This window comes from Prorops nasuta, unplaced genomic scaffold (genome assembly GCF_024137725.1).
Source record: "Prorops nasuta isolate Cenicafe-Biocafe unplaced genomic scaffold, Cenicafe_Pnas_1.2 PNAS00001, whole genome shotgun sequence".
Lineage (NCBI taxonomy): Eukaryota > Metazoa > Arthropoda > Insecta > Hymenoptera > Bethylidae > Prorops > Prorops nasuta.
The window spans coordinates 16735459-16759589 of NW_027116798.1; the positions used below are offsets into that span (position 1 = coordinate 16735459).

The 24131-nt window shown below is 38.5% G+C and overlaps 2 protein-coding genes across 2 annotated transcripts; both read right to left on the minus strand.

Moving 5' to 3' along the window:
• Nucleotides 1-18299: 18299 nt before the first annotated feature.
• LOC136773304 (uncharacterized) lies at nt 18300-21731 on the minus strand. Its single transcript, XM_066726873.1, has 4 exons — nt 21536-21731; nt 20253-20536; nt 19256-20135; nt 18300-19063 (listed from the first exon to the last, which is right to left on the minus strand). Exons 1-4 carry the CDS (start codon nt 21729-21731, stop codon nt 18300-18302), a joined length of 2124 nt encoding a protein of 707 aa, XP_066582970.1.
• Nucleotides 21732-21982: 251 nt separating this feature from the next.
• LOC136773310 (uncharacterized) lies at nt 21983-22888 on the minus strand. Its single transcript, XM_066726886.1, has one exon. It carries the CDS (start codon nt 22886-22888, stop codon nt 21983-21985), a length of 906 nt encoding a protein of 301 aa, XP_066582983.1.
• Between the last annotated feature and the right edge of the window lie 1243 nt (nt 22889-24131).

Below are 24131 nucleotides of genomic sequence, written 5' to 3' on the forward strand. Positions count from 1 at the left end.
TCTCTAAAGTTTTCCCCCTCTCTTCAAACCAAGTATTTCAATCCTCCCACTATCCTCAATTACTCTCTTTTTGGACCAATGGTGTTTCTAAGAGTGTCTAGTTAGTCACTTCCCACTCCGTGCAGATTAAATTTTTTACAGCCCTTACAACGCTTGCAAAATCTTAACGGGAAGGTCTACACCGACATTACAGAGCGGTTCCACCTCAAATCTTAGTTTTCAAATAACAGCGTTGTTTATGGACCGATTTTCAAATTTGCGGTAGTTTTGCATCCGGAAAATAGCAGCTTTGGGATAAAATAAAGAAATATTGAAAAATACAAAAAAAAATATATATGAAGACTAATTAATAGATATTAAAAATTAATTAAACAATAATTTAAAGATTTCGCTGTTTTATCCCAAAGGCGTTACTTTGCTGATTCCAAAATGCCCGCAAAATCGAAAATCGGTTCACAAATAACGCTGTAGTTTGAAAACTAGTAATTTAGATCCAAATTTGTCCAAAAAGTCGTAATGTCGGTAAAACAGAACAATTTTCCAATATTATTTTTACCCAAAAGAGGGCACTGTAAATTCACAATTTTGTAAAGAAAAGCATTCAAAACAAAATACGGCTTCCTAGAATTATTATTACATACACTATTTAAGAATGCTGAAACTGATGCTTCACAAGGAGAGCGATGCCTCGTTCATTACACATTTAGCTAAAACCACAACAAAGACGCTCGGACTAATAATTTAGATGCAAAAAGTGGATGAATCTATCAGTGCGACGTTTGGAAAAGGATAAACGTACTGATTTCTGCTTCCTATTTTTCTAGCAAAAAAACTCAAATACATTCAACGATATAAGAAAATATAATGATAAAGATCAAAGTATAGATACTGTTGTTTAGATATTAACCTATAACATTTTTTGCGAGTTTTCAATGCTCAACTGAAGACAGAAAGAGTACACCGCATGCCATATTACGTCTGCCCTTCTACAGTCAACGCTCTTTTCGATTAAAACATTTTTTGCAGCAAAACTATTAGTCCGATCGAGATCACCTTTATTTTAGCTGAAAGTATGGTTATCTGGGAACCTCTCATATTTTTTCCATATTTTTCTCATCAAAAATGAGCCGGTACTATTGAAATTAGAGCAACGTTGTTTTGCCCCACCCCGCTTTCCCCTCCTACAAGCGTATACGGACAGCGTGAAGCTGAGCTTCTAGGCTATTGCGCGGTATGAGGTAAGGTGAATGCTCCGTTCGCTACCGAGCGAGACTGATGGAGACGCGAGGGGAATGCAAGTTTCGGAAAACGAATTTTCGTGCTACGGGCTTATTTTTAAAGGAAAATATCTGAAAAAAATTAGACATGTTCCTCTTTAGACGGACTATGGGATAAAAAAAAGGTTTTTTCGATCCGATTAATTGGTTGGCTGCAAAAAATGTTTTAATCCAAAACTTGCATTCCCCTCGCGTCTCCATCCGTCTCGCCCGGTAGCGAACGGAGCATTCCCCTTACCTCATACCGCGCAATAGCCTAGAAGCTCAGCTTCACGCTGTCCGTATACGCTTGTAGGACGGGGAAAGCGGGGTGGGGCAAAACAACGTTGCTCTAAATTCAATAGTACCGGCTCATTTTTGATGAGAAAAATATGGAAAAAATATGAGAGGTTCCCAGATAACCATACTATCAGCTAAAATAAAGGTGATCTCGATCGGACTAATAGTTTTGCTGCAAAAAATGTTTTAATCGAAAAGAGCGTTGACTGCAGAAGGGCAGACGTAATATGGCATGCGGTGTACTCTTTCTGTCTTCAGATGAGCATTGAAAACTCGCAAAAAATGTTATAGGTTAATATCTATACAACAGCATCTATACTTTGATCTTTATCATTATATTTTCTTATATCGTTGAATGTATTTGAGTTTTTTTGCTTGAAAAATAGGAAGCAGAAATCAGTACGTTTATCCTTTTCCAAACGTCGCTCTGATAGATTCATCCACTTTTTGCATCTAAATTATTAGTCCGAGCGTCTTTGTTGTGGTTTTAGCTCAATGTGTAATGAACGAGGCATCGCTCTCCTTGTGAAGCATCAGTTTCAGCATTCTTAAATAGTGTATGTAATAATAATTCTAGGAAGCCGTATTTTGTTTTGAATGCTTTTCTTTACAAAATTGTGAATTTACAGTGCCCTCTTTTGGTTAAAAATAATATTGGAAAATAGTGTTCTGTTTTACCGACATTACGTCTCTTTGAACAAATTTGAATCTAAATTACTAGTTTTCAAACTACAGCGTTATTTGTGAACCGATTTTCGATTTTGCGAGCATTTTGGAATCAGCAAAGTAACGCCTTTGGGATAAATCAGCGAAATCTTTAAATGAATGTTTAATTAAATTTTAATATCTATTAATTAGTCTTCATATATATTTTTTTGGTATTTTGCAATATTTCTTTATTTTATCCCAAAGCTGCTATTTTACCGGATGCAAAACTACCGCAAATTTGAAAATCGGTCCATAAACAACGCTGTTATATGAAAACTAAGATTTGAGGTGTAACCGCTCTGTAATGTCGGTGTAGACCTTCCCGTTAAGGAGCATATAAAGTAGTCTTCGGTTCAGTTCTAGCGTTAGAATATTGAATACTACTTTATTTTTTCGCTCAAGTTAGAAAATGTTCAGTTTAAACAGTATCACCCATATAATAGATATTGACTGATTTATGGTGAACAAGAAAATAGTATATAAAGAAGTAGCCATAAAAGATGTAAAACCTGATTACACATATTAAGCCTCGTTTAAACTGAATAACACATTTCATGATTTAAGTATTAAAGATCAAAAAAGTGCTAACTATGTGTATAGAAATGTACACGGCATAGAATATGGAAATATGGGTTATGAAAAGTATATACAAAGTGAAATATATGACTTCATAAGAATTGTGCAACGAGACTATATGTATCCAGTAGTTGCATACAAAGGGGGCACTATAGAACATGATATTTTAAATTTAATGGGCATTGAATGCCTTAATTTAGAATATTACAAGTGCCCCAAGTATGACAACCTAAGGCAACATTTTACAACTTTTAACCTCCCATGCGAACTGCATAAATTAAAACTCAGTAGCAGATCAGGAAAACCAATCCACTGTATCTACCAGGAGGTGGATGTTTTCGCAAAGTGGGTGCGAAAACAAATAGAAGGTAAATAATAAAAATTAAGTTCGCAATTTACTTGATATTAATAAATTTTTTGTATGTTTCAGAGTCTGTTATTAGATGAATGGGCTAAATATTAGTTTAATTTGTATTAGTTTTTATATAAATTTCATGTTCGTTTTTAATTATATGATAAATTTTATTTAAAAGACTTCTTCTTTTCCCCTACTCCTATTTCCCTTAATTTAATCTATAAAAAAAACAGAAAAAAGAAAAAAAGAAATATATTTTACATGATTTCACCTATTATTCTTGTAATTATAGGAATTACTGGAGAATTCTGTCTATACGCTAAATTAATAACCATTTAATACTGCATATTTTTTCACTTTATATTTATCGACAGCTTGTATAACAAAAAAGGAACCTGTGTCCAAGGATCAAGAAAGGTATAAAGTGAAATTAAAAGAAGGACCCAAGGAGGAAAATAGTAGGAGGGAATAGAATGGGTATGTGGAGGGAAAAAGACCCTTCAATGGTGTAGAGGTCGGTTGAGAGGGGAGAAAAATGGTTAAATGTGAAATCAAGTTAAATGGCGGGTCTATAGTAGGAAAATAGTGGGAGGGTCTAGGATAAGTATGTGGAGGGAGAAAAGACCCTCCGAGGGCAGGTCTAAGAAAAAAATGGCAGTCCGTAAGATGCTGAAGACCCCTAGCGGTGTAGCTGTCCCAGTAATTTTCGTGATCGCCACCTAGTGGAGAAAATTGAAACTTTTTCCTCCACCAACTAAAAAACAAAAAAAGTTCTCTGGGTAACTGTCAGGATAACTAACCATCCGGACCCTAGGGTGATGGGAGAGGGGTAACCCTTAGGATACTAGTCGACCCATAGGATAACTAACCATCCGGACCCAAGAGTCATGGGAGAAGGGGTAAGCCTTAGGGAACTAGTGGAACCGTAGGATAACTAATCATCCGGGCCCTAGGGTGATGAGAGAAGGGTGAGAGACTAAGAGAGAAAAAGAGGGTGAGAGGGATCTCTCTCTCTCTCTTTCTCTCTCTCACACTCCCCACAACCAAGGCACTTCCTCCGCACACCCGCACCCTCCTCATCACCCAATAAACCCTAGCTCTTAGGAAGACACTTCCCCCCGCACACCCGCACCCCCCTCACCCCCATGTCACAGACACCCCCCCCCCCCCCAGCACACCAGCACTCCCCTCACCCCATGTCACAGGAACCGCCTAGCTACCACTACTGGTTGAAGCTCAATCTCCAATGACACCATGCACGAAAGCACCAGCTTTCTCTAACAAACATATTGCTTTAACAATAAGCTTGGCTAAGTCATCGCCGCTAATTGTTGTGCTAGAAGCAAACAGCAATAAGTTGTGTGTACTTTTCAGTCAAAGATTGAAACATTAGTACTAGCCCGTGCGACGCCTTGTCTTTTAGGATCTTCACTTTGGGGGCCGTCATTACCAAAATTGGTTAATCCAGTGTAAGTTAAAGTTTTTGTAGAAACAGCAACAGATTTACATACATTAATTTCATCGAGCAGTAAATCCCCATGCCTCTGTAAGGAGTTCTTCTTGTCGAAAACTTTATTCAGCAGTTTAAAAAAGCCTTCGTCGAAACCGCATTTATCACCTATCAGTGTCATATAGTCTTGTATAGTTTTCGTACAAGGCAGAGGAATTATGTTATTGTCTTAAAAATTCATAATAACCTTTTGATTTTATATTCATTAACATGCAAAGCATGATGAATTCATCGGTATATCTACGGCCCCTTTTATTTTTTATTTTCGCAGCATTTATTATTTCCTTGATAACGATTTTCATATTGCTGGGAATATTTCTCAAATCGTCCAAATAATTAGTAGATACACCAACAACTTTCTGTTGTCTTTCCGCAATAGTATCTGTCAGGAACAAAAGTTTGTACTTTAAACGTTTATTGTGCGTTTGTTGCTTTCTTACTTTATTCCTAAGAGTATTTATTTTATATTGCTCAGCTATATTTTTCGATGAAATTACACGAAAATTTTTGTTTTGTTTTGATTTTTTTAAACTCTTAGCTATTGAAGTTGAATATATTTTGCATGAACGACATTTTTCACAATTATATGACAAAAGAGAGCAATCCTTATGACGTACATCCATACCGGTTATTGTTTCTGATAGAGATGTTTGGAAAAAATTCGGGGTTATATCTGAAACACCTCTACAAATCTTAAAGTCTTTAAATTTTTTCAGAATTTCTGGTAAAAATTTAAAATCCTTCAGAATTATAGGAAGTTTCGATTCAAGTACGTTTAATTTTCTTGAGAATACTTCATATATTATTTCTCTTGATGATTTTATTATAACAGTTTTTTCAAAAAGGTGGATTAGGGATTGACCATCTGTACTTTCTACAATGTATGTAAACATGAGAACTTCTTCTCTCTTATTTCCAAATATAGATTTTTGAAAACTCCATTATTTAGGTACTGTACGTTAAAGTCGAAAATTGGGTTAAAATTGTTTTAGTTGGTAAAATTGAGGTTTATAAAGCCAAGGGACGACTTGAGAATATTTATAAAACATGTAAAATGGAGAATATTGCTGTGGTGCATTTGGTTATGGGAGGTTAAAAAGTTAGTGTTAGGTTTGTGGTGTGCCGAAGCGAATCAAGGGTGGTTGTGAGCCAAACATTGATATTCTACAGCTAGGGATTCTTCCTGAGGCTGCACTGTGTTTAGTGTAAGAAGGTAGTGGTTTGTCGAAAAGACAGGTAATGACCTGAATAATAATAATCTCGAGCACAATTGTTTTGAACAATTGTGGCCGTATAGGTTGAAGGCGCAGGGCACCACAAAGCCTAAGTACGGAGGTGTCTTAGACGGTAGAAGACAACACTGTTATGATTGAATACGTGTATAAAAAAATGTAAACAAGTTTAGAGTTCGAAGCGAATTAATGAGAAATTTGTAGGTAGCGTTCAGTTTCAAGCGGATCTTTGTAAAAGAAGCATTGTAAAATAAATAAATTTAGCAACAAAAAAGTAAACGTGTTATTAATCTACTATCCTCAGTGAATAAAATTTAATAGGTACTTTTATTTCAACTTCATTTTCATCAGTATCATTACCTGTTATGGAAATATATGGTAAGAAACGATTATTATTAAATATATTTTAACAGAAATTATTGTAATTAATGTTTCTAATTTGAAAAAAAAACATCCGTGTGAAATCTGTACAGATATCATTATAAAAATCATTAAGAAAAATAATTCTATTTTTTACGGAATTCAAGTGTGATTTTGTACAGATTTAATCTCAAAATGCCACACTGCAAATCAGCATAAAATCAGGGCTAAAATCAGTATGAATCAGTGTTGATTCTATGCTGATTCTACATACACACAATGTATAAAATATATTTTTTACCAGTTTAGTAACTTACATGGTACAGAAAATTGAAATGTGATATTACTGTAAAATTGATTTGAATGCATCTTTATTATGTTCAAAACATTATTATGCATTTGTGTTGGTTTGTCAGATTGCACATTGTCTTTTGCTTTTTCAAGGTTTGGATCTATAAAAAGAGAATGATTTGTATAAATATAAAAAAAATATTTACTATAAATGAAAAAAAATGTATATATGTTAAATAGATTTGAACTAGAGATAAAAAAAGTTAAACTTTATATTCTCTCGCACATCCACAAACTGAATTTAAATAATGTTTCAGGCTTGAAAATTATGTGTATTCGTCATTATGTAAAATGAAAAGTTATTTTTTTTATTAAATTGATAAGCATTCTGTATATGCTTCTGAATATATTTAATTGTTTAAGTGTACAATTTTTTGCTTTACTTTAACTAATAAAAATACTATTATTATTAATTTAAATAAATATATAAAGCTTATATTGTTGTACATACTTGAGACATCGATGATTCTATTGCACTCAGTATTATTTGTACCTGAAGAGCAACTACAATTATCTTTAACAACACTGTTAAAATTATTTTGAGTTTTGCTTTCACAAATATCTTGAGAGTTCCCTTTAAGTTCCTCATTTTCTGAACTGCCATATTCCAAAATGAATGGTATATATTCCTCTCCTATTGAGTTGAAATGAATAGGATTAAAATTATTTTCTTTTCATTTAATATTTTACAAGAATTGTTTTATTGTTACTCACCATTAACATTTTCCACAGTATCTCTCGTTTTTATTTTAAAAGGTGAAATTACATTACTCGATGCACCGACTTCCATATTACCACAATAATCTTGCATTAATCCATCTGTTGCTATTAACGATAAAGTTGAAAACATCTGACTAATTTGTATAAACTTATAAACATATTTTACTGATAAACAACGTAAATTAGTGAGAATACACACATTGTGCTGCGCAGCTAATTTGCAATTGGTATGCACTTAGTTAGCATTCTGCCATTTGATTTGCTGCGTAACCATGTTCTAACACGATATTATTTAAACTTTTTTTAAATTTGATAGGACTTCTCTTTCTCAGCATATCATCTTTTTTAAATATTGTTGGAACAGCTCCTGTTTTTAAACGATGATGTTTTAACGGAACCTATAATAAGGTAATAATTTTAGTAACTCTTCTGTAATATTAATAATTTAAAAAGAATAACACTTTACCTCTGCTATAAAATGTCCATCTTTAGTTGTCTGAACATACTTTTTAATAATTAAATATTCTTCAAAGTGCAATTCACAGACTCTGTGGGTTGATCGCAAAGTATTTACTCCAATAGATATTTCCCATTTTTTACGCATATTTTCGTCACAAGGCACTTTAAATGTTGATATTTTCTCACCTTCTCTTCTATTATTTGAAACACAATTCTTTACAACACACCATGGCAATTTTTGCACTTACAATCTGACAGATGAAACTATTGAAAAAGAATCATATGACGAATCCAAACGGAAAGTGAAAAGTTTAGGATCAGTTAGGATTTTATGGTAAAATTCGTTAACCTTATACACTCGATCACACCGCACCTTTCAATGGCGAGTTAGCAAAGCTTGAATCACGGTTCCGAAGAAGCCTACCCCCACCACCGGAGTTTCCCGACCTGTGTATACTACCGTGGTGGCGCCTCACCCTCCCCTTTACTAAAGTCACTGTATACAGAGAGTACCGCAAACTGGCCTCCATTTTGTACCCAGCAAGGGTGCCAACTCCAACATATTAATTTTATAAAAAATCAGAATTCTTTTTACAATTAAAAATTTTTTAGTCATTTTGTATGAGGATCATTCATTATTCGGATGGACCTCTTATAAACTCATTTATATAAAAACAATCCTAAATTATTTATATTTACAAAAATTATTTTAATTTATTCTATTATTAAAAAAATAGAGGAGGACAAATAAAGAGACCAAGTTATTAAGTAAGGAAATGCTGGTTTATTTATTTTTTTAAGGCTACTTTCATCGCTACACTTCTGCTATCTTTTGCATAATTTGATAAATTAGATGATATATTATTAATTAAATCTCTTAATGAGAAATAAACTCTACTCGTAATAAATAGTTTCACGATTTTATTTAAAATTTCATGACAATCTGGCCCCTGTGGTATATTTTCTGTATCTAATAAAATATTTACTAAAGTTTTAGTGATTTTATTTTCAATGAGATTTTTTTCATATACTCTATATTTAACTTCGCATGATAAGAGAAACTGAAAAAGCTGCTCATTTGCATAAAATAAGTTTAAACTTTCTTTGTATTCTCTTAATTTACAGAATTTTCTAACTGATAACTTTTTAGTATCCTCTGCTTTTAATAATAACGAACTGAAACATCTATCACATATTTTATAATTTTTACGAATCTTACATAGAAGAGAACCCATCAAATTGTACAATGCTTCCCGTACTCTTTCGGGTAATATTTTATTATTATTTTCAGTAGATTCTGCCGTTAATTCAATATTTATATCTTTCTTCTCCCCCAAAATTTGAGGTTCTTTAGTATGTTGCTCAATTATTAGAGTTTTAACGGCATTTTCATTTAATACATCACAATATTGGATAAGATGTTTTGAATCAGATATCGCATAATTAGCATGGTGAATTTTACATTCAAATTGTGATAGACAGATTAAACGTAAAGCACTTTTAAATTCTCTGGCATCAGGCGTAGAACTACGATTTCTAGTTGTTGAAAACAAATTTTCAAGTACGTCTTGCGATAAACGACTTAACATTATATAATCGAATTTTTTATGTTTGAGATATACTTCTTGAAAATCTATGGCTGTTGCAGTAGCAAGAATTAATCCCGTCTGGAATGGTTTCCAAATCTTATCATCGGTTTTAAAATTACGTGCAATATCTATAAATGATCTCAGAAAATTAATTGCAGACTCATATTCTTCTTTATTCTTATATGATAAAGCCAGATTTTTAGTTCGACTGGGCATTAGTTTAAACCATTTAAATAGAATTTTAAAACACCAGGCTGTTGTGTAATGTTTTGATTCAATCAAATTTAATGATATAAAATATATTATACCCGCTGCAACATCGTGATTAATAAGAGTTAAACTTAAGCTAGTATTCATTTTTTCAAAGTGACTGGTATTTAATACATTATCTTTCAAACGAGGGCATAATCGATGTGTATCATCTTTAGCCAGTAAGAAATCTTTCTTTACCGGTTCAATAGATATTTCATTACTTGGTAATTTGTATTGATCAACAATTTTTTTGGTAATATAAAACTTATGTCCATTTGTCAAAGAGTTAGCAACATTTTTAAAAACATGGATTGTTGAGTCCCAAATGAATGACTATAGAACAACATGATATATGTCTTTTGACATCAATAAATCAATATCATATCGATTTTACAATACGTTGTTTTTTGGCAAATTAGTTCTATAAAATCATCCGATGAGGGCACACGTCACCTCAAATAGATAATACATTAACCTAAAAAGGAAAAAGAAAGGCATAGGTGCTCAATATTGATTCTCAATCTGTGTAACACGATATTGTATTTGAGTTGATTATAAAACAATTATGTAGTGCGGATCATTATGATTCACGTGGGCAATTTTGCCAATTTATACATGAATTTACAAGTTCATGTAACAGTTTAAATAATTAAGAAACACGGATTTCTTAAACATACATTATATATATCAAATGTGATATATAACAAGAAATTGAGATACAATTCATGTATTCTCCTACTAGAGATCCAAGGATCCATGCGTTCATACATTGTGAGTACTCCTTTGTAACATAAATACGTATGGGGTTTTTTTATCCGTTTTACGGGTTTTCCCCAAATTTTTGAGCTCAAATATAATCAAATATTTTATAGCTCAATCATGTTGTTAATCATTTGTATTCATAGTTCACACCTTTTTTACAATTATGTGTTAAATTTAATTACTATCAGCAAACGAAAATTTAGGAATAATATTTCTCTAAAGGAAAAATTATTCAAAATAAAACATGGATTGCATCTGGCATTATATATGGTATTTCTGTATTTGTATATGGATGAGGAATAGAGTTATTAATTTTGCTGTACTGAGAAGCTGCTATATTCAATAGCTTCCAAACCGCTCTGTTTTGTGAACTCATGTCAGAAATTATAATGTATACTTTTAGACCTATTTCATGAGATCGTTTTATAATCATGATTATTTTCTCTAAAATTTCGGTAGGAATAAATGATTTGCCTGTTAATTCATACGCCACTGCCTGTTTCTACCTAGTGGTAAGACCAGCCAACATAAATACTATAGCATGAGTGGCTTCCTTTTCATATATTCCTCTTGAATTTTGTATAGTTGGGCTTCCTATTATAATAGACGTTGAATTATCAAATCGAATTCCAGGCTTAATTGCCATCTGGTCAATAATTAAACTGGCATGTTTTTCTTCATCCTTTAATGTCTGTACCTTTAACCAATTAAAATATTTATTAATTGTTAATAAGACATTACATATTGTTGTGACGGAATATTTCCCCGTCACAGAATTTTGTTGTTTGCGGTAAAGCTAGGCGGGCGCTGTCGGTAATTAGGGTTACCGTCGCGTGGCCCACTGGCCTAATTCCGTTAGTGAGTCGCCCGCGGCATCACGTGCCGGGATCTAGGATCGATTACGCAATAATCCGCGAGGAGCGCTGATCGATCCCGGCGCGTGCCAATTGTCGCCGCGAGGACTTACTCTCTTCCTTGGATAGCTTTGACGAGGACGGACCTCCTTCGCTTCGCGACTTTTCGTGTAGGTACCAGCTACCTGTCGCCGGTTTATGGGTTTTATTCCCTTCCCCCCAGTTAGTGTTTTCCTCCGGGCTTTTTCGCGAGTGCATGTGCCTGCGTCGGAAAAAGGCGAGGAACCTAGGAATGCTGGTGGAGGACGGAGAGGCTGCTTGAATTCGTAGATAGTAAAGCAGGTAACGTGGAAATCCCACATCGGGGAAGTACACACTTTTCTCTTCGTTGCCGTGGGGTTCTCGGGGCAGCGGCGGGTATAGGTAGCAGAAGGAAACCGTCTTTCTGTCAGGAGAGAGCCGGCATTCGGTTTCGTCGTTAATTAGTCTTTTTGATTGTTATTTGGATGCCGGTTCTGAAGCGGGCGACCATGTTGAAGGCGGCAGCCACCTAAGGAATCGACTCCTAATATTTCGGGATTATTGTTGTTTGTTTCGGTCGATATTTTTCGGATTTTTAGGTTATCCAGGACCAGTGCCCTTTTTCGAGTTTTTCTTGTGTTTTGTCCTCTTATTTTCAGGTCATGGGTTGACCTAACAAAGAGCCAAAAGCAGAGTGAATTCCGCTGGTTTTTGTTAGATGTTCCTAAAAGCATTTTTATTTAGGTAATCGTAATTTAGGTTCCTAAAAGCATCGAATTAGGACCTGGTAAATAAAAGTTATTAAAGTTATGTACGGATTCGTTAAAGGCAATTCTAGCACCACCTGAGACGGTCTCAACCGGTCAAGCCGCGGAATGAAATGGGATGCCTGGCGCCGAAGTAAACGGTTTTCACCTATGTAGTTATTAATTTGAATAAATTATTGTTAAAGATTAAATTGGCATTCACTTTTTGTTTACATTCCGTGTGCCTTGTGCACCTAACGTTCGAACACATGTTTCCCTCGCGAGTAAAAGGCGAAGAAGTCTGCCCTCGAAAAGTTGTCGTCACATTATGTATTAGTAATATTAAAATATTTAGTATTTCACTTTAAGCATTAAATGCAATAATAATTTTAAATTAAATTTATCATATAACATAATTAGAATTAATGATGAATTATAATAAATAAATTTAAACAAAAATTACTTAACAAGCTGCATATGTACTAACTTTGAGGCACATTAAATTAAATATATCTTCATTTATACCTGCTTCAAACTTCAATTTCTTTATTCTATGTTGTATAGTGCGAATACTAGGATATGGAAGCTTTTGATCTCTTAACTGCTCATAACCCTTCTCCCCACAAGATAAATATAGTCTAAGTCCTTTTATTATAGTTTCATCACACCATTTCTCTCCACTATGTGAACCTGTCTTTATAAAATTTAATTGATCCTCGTTAAAAACTTTACTTAATCTTTCCTCATAGCATGAAGAGCGGTATTTGTAATAGCTACATTTCTTATTTGATTTCTGTAATGCAGCTTTTAATTTATTAATATAAATATCTTTATTTTTTTCCGAGTTTTGGTCAAATTCATTCACTTCAGTTTCACTACATTCTTCAGTTTCACCTTTAAATATACACATTTTTAAGAATTAAAAATATTAATTTATTAAGTCTATTTTTTATATTAGTATTTTGTGAAGGAAAGAAATTTATTACCATAAATTGAAAAGTCAAAAGCATCTAAATTCTCTGTTTTCACTTTCAACCATATTGCTATCAATAACAGCGAATGATTTATTTGCGTTTATATTCTCCTTTTGAAAATCAATTATTCTGCTGTTTTCTTTAACAATGTGTTCTTTATTAGTAGTTACTTGTTCATTTAGTAATATATCAGGTATTGCATTGGGATTCAGTAATCTTCTTTTATCAACTCTATTCTTTTCAAATTGATTTTCAGAAACATGAGCCTGAAAAATGCATAAAAATAAGTATATATTTTTAAAAAATATCATAAATCACACTTACTTGACAAACCATAGAAATTGGTGGTAAATCTGACCGACCAATTCTTTTGACCTACCCCTTTCTTCGTAATTTATTCTTTTCTCCTATCAATTTAATATGCAGTATAATAAGACATGTGATATGTAACCTATTTAAGAATTTTTAAATTCTAACTTGTAGGAATGCGATACATTTTAAATCCTTTTTCTGCTCTATTTTTACATTTAGGTACGCAGCAGCTCGGCATTTTCTCTCTTCACCAGTTCACAATAATATTTTAAAGTAATATTCTGTTGCTCTTTTTTAAATTAATATTTTATTAAAACATTTTTGACTTCGAAAAACGCAAGAAATACACATTTCCAAATATCCACCGTCCAGAGTATCAAGCACAATGGCAATGGCACGATCAGATCATACAGTTCAACAAGTGTTGCCAATACCATCATTAAAACATCCGTAAAACTCACGAAATTCAAGCAAATTCCACCATTTAGTACCCGAGTATTAGCTGTCTTCGTTTATCAAAAGTGGTACGTCAATTATCTCTCTCTTACACACAGCCTAAATCTATTGCGGTACTTTCTGTATTCAGTGACTTTACCCTTTACCGTGACTAGTGTGTAACAAACAATATTCGAATTTTTCTGTGACGAATACAATGTCTCGTCACAAGACTTTGAAGCCAGATATCCTTCAATGTTACTGACAGAAGTTATGGTTGAGGTTTTCAGTTTATTTTTGAAATGCCACCATGGCTTGAAAGAAGTTTTGAAGAGTTTGTTTTATTGAATACAAATAAAATAATGTTGTTCTATACATCAAAATTATATCTCAGCTGACAATATATATATATATATATATAATTGATAAATAATTACCATGTGAGATATGCATAAGAATATTACAAATAACATCAAATCAAAAGATCTATTAGCCCTTTGAACTCTACTAGTATCACACTAAGAACATTATGTCCCTTCAGAATGGACAGCGGAGTGCAGAAGGTTAAAGACGCACTGCCAAAACTGAATCTAAAACTATATGATGTACCTATTAAAATTGAACAGTGAGGGGCACTTACTTTATGTAAAGTAATATTTTTGAGCAAGCATATACATATATATGAGTATTGTAGTGCTGTTAAGTTATGTAATAGAAATATCTAAGTAGATCTTTCAGTCTTTGTCGAAGAAGCTAGAATTGGATCTGTGGCAGAGATATCTGTTATGCGTAAACTTAAGACTCCAGAAAAGAACTGAAGATGACTTTCAATTATTTAATAATTTAATATGCAAAATAAACAATATACATTCACAAATCATACAACACTTTATTCTTGAATATGCATTTATTCTACGTAAAAGATGTACTTATCTAAAAGTTTTGTTTTGTCGCGTTCTTAAGTACAAGGGGTATACATATATTTTATCTTACAGAAGACTAATATCCTATTTATCCTTTTATCTTTTACAATTTCTGTGTTAATTACGATAACCTTTTCATTGTAGCTGTCACAACAGGTTTCCACGCATACACAGTCACATGAAAACATTTTTATAATTTACGTGTGTGCGTAAAGTTTCCTCTATTCGTGCACATGCGCAGTGCGTGGTTTATGTACATATAGTCGATTCCCTAAAGTTCCTTTAATTTTACTACAAGAAAATATTATGGCACTATCTCTACTACCGTTAAAGCCACTAGGCGGTGTATTGTTTAAAATTTTATTAATCAAGAGACACGGTAGTGTCTCGACGGCAAGTACATATAAAAGTAGATAATGACATGTCTATACCGCCGAGCACTACCGTGTAACTTATACAGTAGGTTTGGCCGCCTCAATTTTCAAACCGATTTATTTCCGTGAATGATCAATTGTCATGATTTAAGTAAAGTTTTACTTAAAATAGTTTTAAAAAACCTTTCATTTGAGCCCATAAACATTAAAATCGGTACACGCAATCCAGAGATCTCATACTCTGTTAGCTACATATATATCGAAGTTGAAATTCTTCTCCCTTCTTTCTTCCCGAGTTCTGTATGTCCCAGGCTGATTCTGTATGTCTCGGGCTGAAGCTGGCCGCTAATGAATGTGACGTCATTTTTACATCGCTTCCAACAAACTATACTCAACGACGAAACTATAGTTGTGAACTTGCAAATAAATCGATGTAATCGATATAACTAATCCGGCGACTTGTTAACTGTTAATAGTAATGTAACGTTATGTATATTTAATGCAGTGAGAATGTTCATTATTATGTTAGTGAATGAGTTTAATTTTTAAAATGACAAATATATTCGAATAATAATGACATAAGCAGTTGACAATTATTAGATAAGTATAACATTATATTTTATAATACAGGATGTTAGAATACTTTGTGGTACTTTGTGAAATTTCTTTTTCAGATAAATTAAGATAGAATATTTCTATTTGAATTATTGAGGATAGAGCTGACTGGATGAAATAAAATTTATATTTACATTGTGCGAGACAGTGCCCAAGTAGGTTCCAGCCCTGTGGTCAGAAGGGAAGGTTATATCTGAGAATAAAGTTCGAAGACAAATGTAAGAGGTAAAAGAGTCTTTATTCAAATAAATAAAATTATACAAAATTTTACAATATTTACAAAAGGAACCACTTAGACAAAGATGATCGGCTTTCTAGGGAATTTGTCGTCGTCAGATTCTAGGGAATTTCGATAGACGAAGATTCCTAATAACCGTAGAGACTCGAATTCCCCAGAAAGGAACGCGGACTTAGAGACTCCCTGACTGGACAATTTTTCCTAGGGTATTTCCTAGTAAAATCCCCAGCCACGGGAGGAAGCGAAGTTGGAGAAGTGGTTTTAGGGAAGGGGAAGTCCCCTTACCCTTCGGCCGCCTTCTCCAAGAGCTCTAGTGGCTCCGAGCCACCCCAACCCTTAGGGTGATTCTACCCCTCCCACTACCCGACTCCTCGAGAGCCCTGGATTTGAGGGTCGGAACACTGGGTCCGAGGTAGTCCTCGGAGGCAGTGTGGAGGGGAAGGAGAAGGTTTAACTTCTCCCGGGCAGTCCCCGGAGAAATTTCCCTTAGGAGGGAGGATGTTGCCGCAGAGGGGTAGTCCCCTCTTGGTAGGCAGTCGGTGGTTGGTGATACTTACCAAAGTATTTGCCCGATGAGTTCGCCAGTGGAGGCGCTCTTTATGCCGTTGAGGCGTCAAAAACCAAGCTGCTGTTGCTGCTGTCAAGGCCGCGGTCGAGCAAGGCTGAGGTGCGATGGGTCCTTATCAAGGACCCATCTATATAATTACGCGACACTAATCTTGCCAGCGAGAGAGCTGCCGCGGGCGCTGGCCACCTAGTGGCCAAGCGCGCAAGTAGTGTCGCTTCGCGGCCGCGACGCGCCAGGGCCAGAAGACGCGCAAGCGCGCCGCGGAGAGAGAGACAGATAGAGCGGCTAGACGCTGTCGGTCTATCCTTCTATTGTGAGCGCAATAGAGATGGGAGATATAACAGAGAAATGCGGAATCTATTTCGCAACATTTTCTGCTCCTCCCAATCTCGAACAAACTCCCCCCGTTGACGCGATAGCGTCAAGACAAGGAAGAAAGAGTGTAATCAGTTTAAACCAAATTTATTTACAAACAAAAAAAATAAAATAAAAGATATAAAACAGATAGGGACGAGACGACTATTTACGTGGCTTCATATGGAGCTTGGCCGAGTGAAGCTCTAAGGCCGGCGACCACCGCAGGGTGATTTTGCCCTGCGGGGCCCAGGCCTTCCACCGCCGAAGTTTAAGGGCCGAATAGAGCGGCACCTCTATTGTCTGCCCGAAGGCTCGTACAATAATTTTTTGCGCATTGCGCTCGAGTTCCCTGGCGCTGGGATCGTCTAAGACTTTCCCAGCTCAGTTCGTCGAGGCAATGCGCTTCTGGGCGGCAACCACGGGCCTCCGACGTCGCGGGTTCGATGGTGGTTTCCGTGGCGGTGGTGGTGGTGGCGCCTTCTCTTTTTGCCCAGCCGGGAGAACGTGGCCGAACAGCCGTCGAAATTCCGCTTCCTCCCGGGGGGCATGCAATTCGAGGACATCGTCCACCTCGTCCTCGTACCCTACGCCCAAGAGGTGGGCCCACGGATAGTCCGCCATGATCAATCTCGCTGCACCAAAAAAGGCAAATGATGAGTACGAAGACTCAGTAAGTATTGTGGGAGTTTTGGAAGAAAAGACATGGCGGAGATCATAAAGTGTTCCTGAAGGTTTGGAACAGGAAACAGGACGACCTGAAGAGTCCCAGGACGTCCGAGAGAGGAGGTGGTAACCTGAAGAGTCTCAGGAAACCAGGAAAAGAAAGTTAAGCAACCTGAAGAGTCCCAGGAAGCTTGAGAAGGAGAGATGACAACCTGAAGAGTCCCAGGATGCCGGAAAGCAGGGTGAAGCTAGACCCTGATACGACCCAAAGTGAGGGCTAAGAGGGGAGTTTACAGAGTTGCGAGAGACTCCGTTGAATCTCTTTTCTCGCGGTTTTAAGGACAGCTACGCGAGCTACTCCGTCCACCCCAGGAACTAGTTTGAGAATCCGCCCCAAGGTCCACATACGGGGGGGATTGTTAGGTACTTTGACAAGCACTAAATCTCCTTCACCGAATTCCGAGTTAGAGTTCTGCCATTTCGGTCTATGTTGCAGAGTGTGTAAGTATTCGGAAGACCACTTCTTCCAAAAGGTCTCGGTGATTCGATTTACGGTTTGCCAACGGTTTAATGATGATTCTCGTAAATCCAAGGTGGATAATTCAGGTGGGGAATTTAACGCCCGTCCTGACAAAAAATGCCCCGGAGTGAGTACGTCCAACGACTCTGGATCATCATGTAACTGCGATATAGGTCGTGAATTTAAACAGGCCTCAATCTTGGTCAATAGTGTGGCCATTTCCTCGAAATTAGGCACGAAAACTCCGAGGGAGCGCTTCAGGTGGTGCTTCATGTTTTTACGGCACTTTCCCAAAGACCGCCCCAGTGGGGAGTAGCGACCGGAATGAATTTCCACTCGATTTTACTGATGGAATCGGTGTTCTGAGCGCGTGCAGCTTCTAAGGAGCATCGGTAGGCGCGTTTGAGTTCTGCGTCCGCTCCTTGAAAGTTGAGGCCGTTGTCTGAATATATGACGGCGGGTTTTCCACAACGAGAGATAAATCGTGTCAGCGCGGCGAGGAAGGCCTCGGTGTCCAGTCTCGAGACGAGTTCCAAGTGAACAGCACGGGTAGATAGACATACGAACACGGCCACGTAGCATTTTATGGCTTTTGCATTACGACCGTGATGTAATTTCACCGAAAAGGGCCCGGCATAGTCTACTCCGGTGTGTTCGAAAGTGAAACTGCGAGAAACCCGAGCGGCAGGAAGTGAACCCATAAGTTGGCTACCGAGTTTAGCGCGTTCGCGAACATACGTGATGCATTTATGAACACATGATTTTACTAGATTTCGCGCATTCACGACCCAAAACCTTTGCCGCAACGTGGACAAGGTTAATTGGAGTCCCCCGTGAAGTGTCTCTAGGTGGGTTTGTCTAATGAGTATGGCAGTTAAATGACAGTCCGGTAATATAATGGGGTGTTTCATTTGTTCAGTAATTTCGGCGTTCCGAAGCCGTCCCCCTATTCTTAAGATTCCTTTTGAATCAATGACCGGATGTAAGGAAAGAAGCTTTGACCGCGACGGTATACGTAACCCATGATTCAAGGCTGAGATTTCGCTCGCGAAGTGTGTTCGTTGAACAACCTTTACCAAGGCTTCAATCGAACTGCGAATTTCCGATGCAGACAGGAGGGAGTCCTCCCATTGGCCGGTTTTCCTGGTCCGCTGGACAAATCGAAGAACATAGGCCATAACTCGGACCAGTTTAGACCAAGACGAAAACTTATCAAAAAACCAACACTCAGTTGTGTCTAGTTGAGCGGTTAACGCTACCTTCCGACTTTCTTCCGCGGTTTCAAAGATCTGAACGGGATTTATGGTGTGCTCACGGAGGAAATCAGGCCCATGCCACCAAAGTGAGTCCTCTGATAACTGTTGAGCACTGGTTCCTCTTGAACACAAGTCTGCAGGATTCGATTTAGTGTGTACATAATGCCAGCTGGCTTCCGATAAATGTGTTTGGATATATGAAACGCGATTGGCCACAAACGTCTTCCAATGTACGGGTTGCTTTGCTATCCAAGCTAAAGCGACCTGCGAATCTGAATAGCAACGAATCGCATCACAACTCCCGACCAAGCTTCCCTTGACGTGAACCAATAATTTGACAAGAAGGGCAGCGGCGACCAACTCCAGACGAGGGATTGAAGTGGTCTTGATCGGAGCGACCTTTGTTTTGGACATTACTAAATGTACCGAGAGTTGACCGTCCTCATCAGTGAGGCGTTCATAAACGACCGCGCCGTACGCAAGCTCTGAGGCGTCGCAAAATCCAATTAATTCACGTTTTCCAGTAGTAAGTGATTGTCCAGTCCACCGTGGGATCCGTAAAGTCTGTAAGTCTCGAAGCTGCTCATAGCACTTGAGCCATTTTGACTGAATAGGCTCGGGAATTTCTTCATCCCAAGAGAGTTTAAGCAACCAGGTGGATTGCATTAACTGCTTTAAGGTGATGACTATTGGAGAGATCCAACCCAATGGATCGAAGATCTTGGTATTCTCTGATAAGAGGATGCGTTTGGTTAGTACACCAATGTGAGAAGGAGAAGCACGGAAGCGGAAGCTATCATCCCCGTGATCCCAATATATGCCCAAGACTTTACTTGATCCAGCAGGATCCTCAAAGAAAGAGTGCAGCTCGGTAGGTTCAAGCGGGGAAGACCCCGGTTGATTGAATGCCCATTTGCTTAAGGAGAAGCCCCCTTTCGCCAGTAGAGCGATGAGTTGTTCCCTGACCGAACTAAGTTGCTTTAAGTCATGGGCCCCAAAAAGTATGTCGTCTACATAAGTAGAATTTAACAACACATCCTGTGCGAGAGGGAAGTTAGCTCCGTCCGTGTAAGCTAATTCGCGCAAAACTCGCGAGGATAAGAACGGTGCCGGTCCCGTACCGTAGGTCACCGTGTTGAGCTCGAAAGCCTGAAGCGCACCGGAATCAGTCTTCCATAAAATGGTCTGATACTTGCGGTCCTCAAAACGCACAAGAATCTGTCGGAACATCTTAACAATGTCTGTCACGCCTACATAACGAAAGAAACGCCAATTCATCAGGATCCGCGTGATGTCCTGTTGGAGTTTGGGTCCAATGAATAGCGTATCATTAAGCGAGACGCCAGTAGAGGTTTTAGAAGATGCGTTGAATACAACGCGAATCTTTGTTTTCTGGTTCTCGGTCTTAAAAACTGCATGATGAGGCAGAAAGACGCGAAAATCAGAGTTCAAAGGAACAGGAGACATATGTCCTAACACTTGATACTCCTGTAAGAATTGAGAATAACTTTCAGCTTGTTCTGGAGAGGTTTCCAATCGCCGAAGTATTCGTGTTAAGGTTTTCTCTGCTACCCGAGAGGAAGAACCTAAGCTGTGCTTCTCGATGTCGGATCGAAAAGGTAAAGAAACGACAAAACGACCTGAAGAGGTGCGTGATACCGTATTCACAAAATGTTGTTCACAGAGGGAGTCCTCTGTGGACATGGGTTTGACTTCCGGAACTTCTTCCAGTTCCCAGAAGTCGCGAAGAGTTTTTTCTACCTCAAAGCAATGATGCACCGTGACACTATGAGAGCGACCAGCCTTGGGTACGACCCCCGAAACGATACACCCGAAAATAGTCCGCTGAGCAAGCAACGTATGATCAGGAGAATGCATGTACGGGCCTTCCATCAATGCTGCAAGATAGTCTGCACCAATGAGCACATCAATTGGAGCCCTTGTTGAAGCGAAGTTATCAGCCAGATCAATTTTGCTAAATGCTGGAAAGGACGACGGAGAATAAGTCGGAGGCATATACTGAGTAATTCTTGGTAAGATCAATGCAGTTACGTCCAACGAGACACTGTGTCGTGATAGAGAATCAAGCGTAATCTGTACCTCTGCTCGGACGTTTTGAGCCGAATTCAGAGAGACGCCATGAATGGTTGCGTTGACACGTTTTCGTGATACCCGTAGTTGCTGAGCTAGATTTTCCGAAATAAAGGAAGTTTCGGAGCCCGTGTCAACTAAACCGCGGACTATAATACGAGAACCGTCATGAGCGTCGATTCTGGCAGAAAAGGTGGCCAATAGCACTGATCGGGTGTCGGAAACACTAAGATGTGTTGTAGTATTCCAGCTAGAGGGTTCTGGCTCGGAAAAGGAGTTGACCGCGGGGGTAGACCCCCGTGCCTTGCTCCCCCCGGTGCCAGATTTGTCAAAATGTAATAAAGTATAATGCATTTTACTACATTTCCTGCATCGTGACGAAGAAGAGCAATTGGAGCAACTATGCCCGGGCCTCAGACAGTTGATGCAAAGATTCTGTGAAAATGCGAACTTTGAACGGGCCTGAGGGGTCAATGCAAGGTAGTCCTTGCACTGATACAAGAAATGGTTACTACCACAGTGAGCGCAACCGGTACTATTCACGCTAGTAGCGTGTGACTTCAAGGATCTCCCCGATTCCTTTTTGGAAGTTTTAGGTTTGTTACCTAATGATTGCAAGGATTAATATGACGCGTTAGAAACTCAGAGAATTGAATGAACGAGGGATAATTCTTGCTGCTTCCTAGATACATTTCCCAGGCTAAACGAAGGGTGTCATCCAGTTTGTTCTTCAGTGAACGAACAATGATGGGATCCCAATGATCGACGCCGTAACCCATAGTTTTAAGGGCGTTGAGAGCAACCGTAACAGAGTCCCTAACTCCTTTCAGAATTTTAAAATTGTCACCCCGAAGCGTGGGTACTTGCGAGATCTGATCTAAGAACGTATCCGTGATCATTCGTTTGTCAGTGTACCGAGCTACCAGAGTGTCCCATGCTATCTCATAGTTCTCGGAGGTGATCGCTAAAGATTTGATGACCGTTGCTGCTTCTCCTTGCAGACAGGATTTTAGGTAATGGAACTTGTCCCGACCCGAGACATACACTTTGTCGTGAACAATGGAACGGAACGTCTCATAAAAGTTGTTCCATTCTAAATAATCCCCGGAAAACTTCGGTAAATCAATAACTGGAAGCCTAATGTGGTTTATTTCGCCTGAAGGCGCAGTGGGACCTGATGCCGACATGCCCTGATTGGGTCGAAGTTCATCTAGATGTCCTAGGATGAATTCTTCCGCGTCACTATGGGCATCAAGGGCCGCTTGATACCAATTATCGGTTACGTACTCCATTTTAGCTAATTCGGCCGGTTTAGTGTGAGTAGTGATCTTAACGTCAGTTTTATGCAACACGTTAAGCCACTTCTCTAAGGCTGCTAGCCTATCCTCCAAGAAGGGAAGGGTGAAATTGTGCACTCCACGCTTCTTGATGTTAACGACCAACCGAACGAATTCATCCCGAATCATGGGCACGTAATTGATTGCTTCTAATAATTCCCCTGCGCTAGCCATTTCGAAACTCTATTCCAGAACAAACCACAATCCAAACCACAGTACGGAATGCCCACTCAGGGACACTGATGCACTTCGAACGTTTGTTGCCGGAAATCCGGCTCGAAGGACCAAAAATTTGTGCGAGACAGTGCCCAAGTAGGTTCCAGCCCTGTGGTCAGAAGGGAAGGTTATATCTGAGAATAAAGTTCGAAGACAAATGTAAGAGGTAAAAGAGTCTTTATTCAAATAAATAAAATTTTACAATATTTACAAAAGGAACCGCTTAGACAAAGATGATCGGCTTTCTAGGGAATTTGTCGTCGTCAGATTCTAGGGAATTTCGATAGACGAAGATTCCTAATAACCGTAGACTCGAATTCCCCAGAAAGGAACGCGGACTTAGAGACTCCCTGACTGGACAATTTTTCCTAGGGTATTTCCTAGTAAAATCCCCAGCCACGGGAGGAAGCGAAGTTGGAGAAGTGGTTTTAGGGAAGGGGAAGTCCCCTTACCCTTCGGCCGCCTTCTCCAAGAGCTCTAGTGGCTCTGAGCCACCCCAACCCCTAGGGTGAATGCTACCCCTCCTGCTACCCGACTCTTTCGAGAGCCCTGGAATTGAGGGTCGGAACACTGGGTCCGAGGTAGTCCTCGGAGGCAGTGTGGAGGGGAAGGAGAGGGTTTAACTTCTCCCGGGCAGTCCCCGGAGAAATTTCCCTTAGGAGGGAGGATGTTGCCGCAGAGGGGTAGTCCCCTCTTGGTAGGCAGTGGGTGGTGGGTGATACTTACCAAAGTATTTGCCCGATGAGTTCGCCAGTGGAGGCGCTCTTTATGCCGTTGAGGCGTCAAAAACCAAGCTGCTGTTGCTGCTGTCAAGGCCGCGGTCGAGCAAGGCTGAGGTGCGATGGGTCCTTATCAAGGACCCATCTATATAATTACGCGACACTAATCTTGCCAGCGAGAGAGCTGCCGCGGGCGCTGGCCACCTAGTGGCCAAGCGCGCAAGTAGTGTCGCTTCGCGGCCGCGACGCGCCAGGGCCAGAAGACGCGCAAGCGCGCCGCGGAGAGAGAGACAGATAGAGCGGCTAGACGCTGTCGGTCTAGCCGTCTATTGTGAGCGTAATAGAGATGGGAGATATAACAGAGAAATTCGGAATCTACTTCGCAACATTTTCTGCTCCCCCCAATCTCGAACATACATATATTCAACACTGTGCGAAGAAGATGTATACTTTCAACATTTACGTGCATCAGTGATTATCAG

What these genes read in the sequence shown, in the direction of transcription:
- LOC136773304 (XM_066726873.1), bottom strand. Translation starts at nt 21,731, where the DNA reads ATGCATTATACTTTATTACATTTTGACAAATCTGGCACCGGGGGGAGC. An exon ending in ACTTAAAGCAACTTAGTTCG is followed by an intron (nt 20,136 to 20,252) that starts GTCAGGGAACAA and finishes TCTTTCTTTGAG; the next exon opens with GATCCTGCTGGATCAAGTAA. An exon ending in TCAACTAGACACAACTGAGT is followed by an intron (nt 19,064 to 19,255) that starts GTTGGTTTTTTG and finishes GCGAAATCTCAG; the next exon opens with CCTTGAATCATGGGTTACGT.
- LOC136773310 (XM_066726886.1), bottom strand. Translation starts at nt 22,888, where the DNA reads ATGGCTAGCGCAGGGGAATTATTAGAAGCAATCAATTACGTGCCCATG.